The 6760-nt window shown below is 33.6% G+C and overlaps 1 protein-coding gene across 1 annotated transcript in view; it reads left to right on the top strand.

Moving 5' to 3' along the window:
• The first annotated feature begins 1215 nt into the window (after positions 1 to 1215).
• The window catches only part of AGBL4 (ATP/GTP binding protein like 4), a 1318619-nt gene continuing 1313074 nt past the window's right edge, over positions 1216 to 6760 (top strand). The window contains exons 1-2 of the mRNA XM_032637699.1: positions 1216 to 1255; positions 2114 to 2236. Coding sequence (XP_032493590.1) covers positions 1216 to 1255; positions 2114 to 2236 — 163 coding nt within the window. The remainder of the gene's footprint in view (positions 1256 to 2113; positions 2237 to 6760) is intronic.

Genomic DNA, 6760 nt, shown 5'->3' with positions numbered 1-6760 from the left:
TTTAGAGTTAATTTTTGTATATGGTGTCAGGTAAGGGTCTAACCTCATTCTTTTTTTGTGTGTGGAGAACTTTCATATTTTCTTCTATAAGTTTTATATTTTACATTTGGGTGTTTGATTTATTTTGCATTAATATTTATGTGTGATGTGTGGTTGGTTTTAGTATATGGATTACTAACTCGTCCAACACCATTTGGGGTAAATTTTTTTTTTGCAGCATACGGGCACTTTTTAGTTGTGGCATGCAGGCTCTTAGTTGCAGCATGTGGGATCTAGTTCCCTGACCGGAAGTCGAACCCGGGCCCCCTGCATTGGGAGTGTGGAATTTTAACCACTGGACCACCAGGGAAGTCCCAGGTCTAAAATTTTAGGTTGACATTTTTTTCTTTCAATAACTTAAAGACGTTATTCCTTTGACTTCGGTTTTTCAGTTTCTCATAAGTAGTCTAATTTTTTATCTTAGTTCATTTTTATGTGATTTATATTTTTAAATATGAAATACCAAGTTAAAAAGTATATTCTGCTTGGTGCTTCTTGGGCCTGTAGTTGTATATCCTTCATTAAATGTGGGAAAATTTCAGGTATTATCTCTTCAAATATTTCTTCTGCCCTCCCATCTCCTTCTGGAATTCGTTATACGTACATTAGATTATTTTATTTTATTCCACAGCTCTTAGGTGCTGTTTTTTTTTTTCTTTTCTTTTCCTTGTTTTTGTTCAGTTTATTTCTATTGATTTGGAGTTCACAGTTCTTTCCTCATCTGTGTCAAGCCTACTGATGAGTATACTGAAGACATTCTTTATCTCTTTTATTGTGTTTTTTAGCTTTAGCATTTCCTTTTGGCTTATTACTGTAATTTCCATCTCTCTACTGAAGTTCTCCATTTGTTCATGCATTTTGTCCTCATTTTCTACTAGAAAATTTAACATATTATTCTTAGTTATTTTAAATTCATTGTCTGATAATTCCAGTATCTGGTCATTTCTGAATTTAGTTCTGTTTATTTTTTCTCCCAAGATAGTAGGTTGTTTTTTTCTTGAGTTTTTTGTATGTTCCACAATTTTTTATTGCATACTGTATAACTCATGTAGAACCGTAGAGAATGATATAAATATTATATGTTACAATGCTTGCACCTCTTCTCCTAGGTGCATTTGTTTGAGGGCTTATATCTACTCAGTCAGGAGTTAAGCTGGGTTGAGCTTCATTGTTGCTATGGTTGTCTTCAGTTTGCCACTGGCTTCAAATGCTTCTAGTAATACTTTATTCATGAAGGAAAGGGCTAGAGTGATTGAGGGTTTTTCTTCAATGTTCTGCTTCACCCTAAACTTTTGTCCTTCCCTTGGATACTCCTATTACAGAGGGGGCTTCTATCTATGCTTTTGTCCCTATGCTAGAATTAGATTGCTTTGTTTGTTATCCAGTGCTTGCTATATTGGTATTGAGGGATTAGGAGTGTTTCTGTTATAGTGGTCTAGCCTAGGTCTTAGGCAGGCCCTGTATGTTCTGATGTTGGAGTGGAGTTTTTTCAGTGATCCCACTTCTCTTGTGTCTTTTAATTCTGCTTTGAATCTTTGATATGTTTTGTGAGAGATTGTTTTTAGTCCTTCCCCAGGGGTAGGGGACCTTAAATGATGTTGATATATAGTATTAGGCCCAGGACTGTTTCCTGCTCTTCCCCCAGCTGTAGAAGATTGTTTTCTTTTACAGCTCCACCTCTTACAATGAGTCTCACTTGTGCACTGAAATACAAACATCTTTTGCATTTCAGTAGTTACACTAGATATTTTTCATTACCTAATTCTCATAACACAGTTTAGAAATATGGGTTTTACCATTCCCTTTTTGTGGATGAGAGAAACTGAGGCTTAAAAGGGTTTGGTTGATTGCTTTGTGACACAGAGAATTAACATGTAGTAGTGATAAGATTTGAGCCTATATCTTTTTGATTTAAAAATTATTCTCTTTCTACTTTACCACAATATGTGGTTAAATTTTTTAATGCCTGGATAAGCACCAAATTACAGGGGAGGGGGGTAAAAATTTTATTGGATTTCTGTTACTAAATGCATTATGATTTCTGTTTAACATGAGCCAATTTTTTGAACAATAGGCAATGATCTGGGAAATGATGATACCATCGGAGGGAATGTGAACAAATATATGGTGCTTCCAACTGGATACTGTGGACAGCCCAAGAAAGGACATCTTATCTTTGATGCTTGCTTTGAAAGTGGTGAGTGTATCAAAGGCCTTTTCTTTTGAGCTTGTCTAGTGAGTCATTTTTGGAATCTAATGCCATCTGACCATTTAGTGTGATTCAACCCATTTAATTTTTTACCATAATGAAATAAGTTGTCAGGAAAAATCCATTTTGAATGAACTAACTTGGAAATACTTAAAAATGAAGTGCTATGTTTTGGTTGTGATAAATGATTAGAAGGATAATGGTAGTACTAATGAACATTTATGCAGTACCTTATATTTTATCAAATACCCAGATATTATTTCTTTTGGGATAAAACTAATATAATTTGAATACTTGATAAATTATTAATTATTCAATGTCTACTGTATACCTGGTTCTTAGTCTTTTTGAGAGCAGTCTTCTCTATAAAGAAGCAATTAAAGAAAAGATTCAAAAAAAAAAAAAGAAAAGATTCAGTTGAACACAAACAAAACAGAAAAAGTAATATACTTCGTAAACAGCAAATGCTGTGAGTATTCTGATAGGGGAGAACAGGGCTTAATTGTGAATTTCCACCCAGTAGTAGTTGAATCATGTTAACTTCTTTATATCTGAGCCTCATACTCTGAATGGCATATAAGCACATAGTAGGTATTCAGAATATGTTGAAAATATTAATGAGAAAGTTAAACATAGCTTTGTTTTATATACAGTTGTTGATTATTTTTGGTTTTGAGTAATGTGTTTGCATGTGTGTGTGTGATTGAAGGGACATTCCAGTTATATGACAGTTCTCTGAACCCCTAAGTACCATGGTTGTTTTACCAACAATTAAAAAGATGTGGAAAGATTAATTTTCTGTTAGCTTTGATAAAAAGCCATATTTAATTGCTTGCTGTTCCCCAGTCTACCAACTTCTCTCAAGTCTTTGTACCTTTGCAGATGCTGTTTTCTCTGTGCCCCAGATGCCTTTCTCTACTTGGTAAAATGTTAATTCAGACTCAGGCCAGCATTTCTTCCTCTGAGACACAGTACCTCCCGGGCAGGTTTGGCCATCTCTACCTGTATATTTACAGGCACCTCTTCTATGATTTACTGGCCTCTGCTATGATAGTTTTTATTGCATTGCAGTCATTTAATGATCTCTTTCCTTTTCCTTATCACTGAAAAGTCCTTGAAGTCAGTGATGGTTTCTTATTAATTTTTGTTCCTTAGCACCTAGTGTACTATCAGAAACTGACTCTAAAGAAATGGAGTTACATGATTTACCTGACAGAGAAATCAAAATAACTGTCATAAAGATTTTTACCAAGGTCAGGAAAACATTGCATGAACAAAGTGACAGTTTCATCAGAGAGAGAGAGAATGCTGAAAGTACCAAATGTTGATAGAAAGCATGAAGCTGAAGAACACAGTAGCTGAACTGAGAAAACTTCCTACAGGACTTTAATGTCAGACTAAAGCAGAATAAAGAATCAGTGAATTTGAATACATATTATTGGAAATAATGGAATCAGAGGAACTTAAGTAAAAAGAATGAAATAGAGTGAAGAAAGCTTAAGGGGTTTATGCAATACCATCAAAGAGATCAGTATATGCATAATGGGAGCCCCAGAAGGAGTGGGGAGAGAGAGCGAGAGCGAGAGAGAGCACCAGAGAAATTAATAAATGAAGGAGGACAGATAGTGAACAAAATGGTCTTCATAAAGTGAGATTTTAAGATTAATAAAAATATTTTTACATTTAAATAAAAATTTAACTAATAACAGCAAGAACATAAAGGAAAAAAACAATAGTAATTATCACTTTATTACTTATTGTTTGCCATACCCTGTAAGGAATGATATACATAGTTTATCTCATTTAATACACACAAAAGACTTCTGAGGTATTATATCTCTCTTTGTAGGTGAGGAAAGTGATGCTCAGAGATGTAAAGTTATTTACCTTGAATTGCATGACTGACAAGTGGTGTAGCTGAATTTGAAACTGAGAATTTTCTGGCTCCACAGGCCATACTTTTAACCACTGCATATATGTATTACCTTATTATAGGTCAACTTATGACATGAATAATAAACATATTGTTGAAAATTTCTCACTAGGTGATAAGATATATAGGAAAAGGTTTTATGATAAAGAAAAATTTACTACTGTTTTAAAATAAACTATCCAAATAAATACTATGTTTGGTTGCCATCATATGCAATTTGATTATTCTTCCATGATTGATATGCATATATGTGTATTGAATGTGAGAAGTGCACTATAATTCATACTTCAAATTAATTGGTTAGCCTGAGAGATTTAGTATGTTGTATTAAGTTACCATGGCATGAAAAAGCATCAGTGAAATAAAGATATGGTAGTTATTTATATATCATTTCAGACAATAGAAATAAAAACTTAAAAACTTTTATTTTTAATTCTCCCAATGGAGTTTTACTACATTTATTTGTGTAATCTTTAAAAATTAATGTTTTATTTCCTCTTGAAAGAAAATAGAATAGTCTTTATTATTGGTGCAGCATGAAAATATGCTATGACTACATCAGAAATCAGGATTTTTAGCTTAATACTGCACCTGAACTTTTCTTTTAGATATCCAGATGGCTGATATACTTTGTTGTTTTTTTAACTTTATTGAGGAATAGTTGACAAATATAATTGCATATATTTAAGGTGTATGATGTAATGATTTGATATACATGTATATTGTAGAACAATTACCAAAATCATGATAATAAACACATCCATCACCTCACATAGTTAACATAGCTATCTGCTTTCCCCTCCCTGTGGTGAAAATGCTTAAGATCTACTGTCAGAAATTTTCAAGTATACAATACCATATTCTTTAACTCTAGTCACCATGCTGTGCATTAGAGCCTCAGAACTTATAACTGAAAATTTGTACCCCTTGACCTACATCACCCCATTTCCCCTTCCCTCAGCCCCAGGCAACCACCATTCTTTGCTCTGTTTCTATGAAATCAACTTCACTGCAGCATTATTCACAATAGCAAGATGTGGAAACAACCTAAATGTACTTTGCTGGATGAATGGCTACAGAAAATATTATATATATATATATATATATATATATATATATATATATATATATATATATATACACACACACACACACACACACACATGATATATATGAGTGATGGAATATATATATATATAAATATAATATATAATGAAGTATTATTCAGCCATATAAAGGACATCCTGCCATTTGTGACAACATGGATGAATCCAGAGGGCATGCTAACTAATTTTTTTTAAACAAGAGGTAACATAGTATAATACCAAAAAGCACAGGTTTTGGCTTCAGACAGACTTAGGTTCATATATTAACTTTAGCACGTACTTGGTTATGTCATGCTGATGTTATCACTTAAAGTTTACTTAAAATTAGGAAAATAAGTATCTGTATTGTATAATTATTGTGCAAATTAGAGATAACATACAAAATAGACTTAGCACAATATCTAGCAATATCCCAGGTACTAATTCTGGCACATGAATAATATCAACATTTCAAGGGTGCTAAAATGTACCAGAATTTTTCTTGGTGTATTTGTGTTATTTCCAACCCTTAGAAAAACCTTGCAATATCAGAGCCTTAAATTGGGTTCCTCCCACAATCATACTGAGATAAGGACTTAGGTAGAGGTTGTATATTTTATTTATTTATTTATTTATTGGAGTAAAATTACTTTACAATGTTGTGTTAGTTTCTGCTGTACAATGAAGTGAATCAGCATTTGTATGCCTATATCGCCTCTCTCTTGGACCTCCCTCCCCTTCCCCACCCCCCACCTAGGTCATCACAGAGCACTGAGCTGAACTCCCTGTGCTATACAGCACATTCCCACTAGCTATCTATTTTACACATGGTAGTGTATTTATGTCAAACCTAATCTCCCAATTCATCTCACCCTCCCCTTTCCCCACTGTGTCCACATGTCCATTCTCTGTGTCCATGTCTCTATTCCTGCCCTACAAATAGGTTCATCTGTACCATTTTTTTAGATTCCACATATATGCGTTAATATACGATATTTGTTTTTCTCTTTCTGGCTCACTTCACTCTGTATGACAGGCTCTAGGTCATACAGACAGGCTCTAAGACATACAGGCCTCTTGGCCATCTGTATGTCTTCTTTGGGTTGTTTGGTTTTTTTTGATATTGAGCTGCATGAACTGTTTGTATATTTTGGATATTAATCCTTTGTCCACTGTTTCATTTGCAAATATTTAGTCCCATTTTGAGGGTTGTCTTTTTCTCTTGTTTATGGTTTTCTTTGCTGCGCAAAAGCTTTTAAGTTTCATTAGGTCTGTTTTTTTAATTTTCGTTTTTATTTTCATTATTCTAGGAGGTGGATCAAAAAAGATCTTGCTGTGGTTTATGTCAAAGATTGTTTTTCCTATGTTATCATCTACAAGTTTTATCCAGTCTTACATTTAGGTCTTTAATCCATTTGGAGTTTATTTTTGTGTATGGTGTTAGGGAGTGTTCTAATTTCATTCTTTTACATGTAGGGGTCCAGTTTTCCCAGC

Source organism: Phocoena sinus, chromosome 1 (genome assembly GCF_008692025.1).
Source record: "Phocoena sinus isolate mPhoSin1 chromosome 1, mPhoSin1.pri, whole genome shotgun sequence".
Classification (NCBI taxonomy): Eukaryota; Metazoa; Chordata; class Mammalia; order Artiodactyla; family Phocoenidae; genus Phocoena; species Phocoena sinus.
Note: the sequence above shows the minus strand (reverse complement) of the source record. Positions and strands in the feature narration are given on the sequence as shown.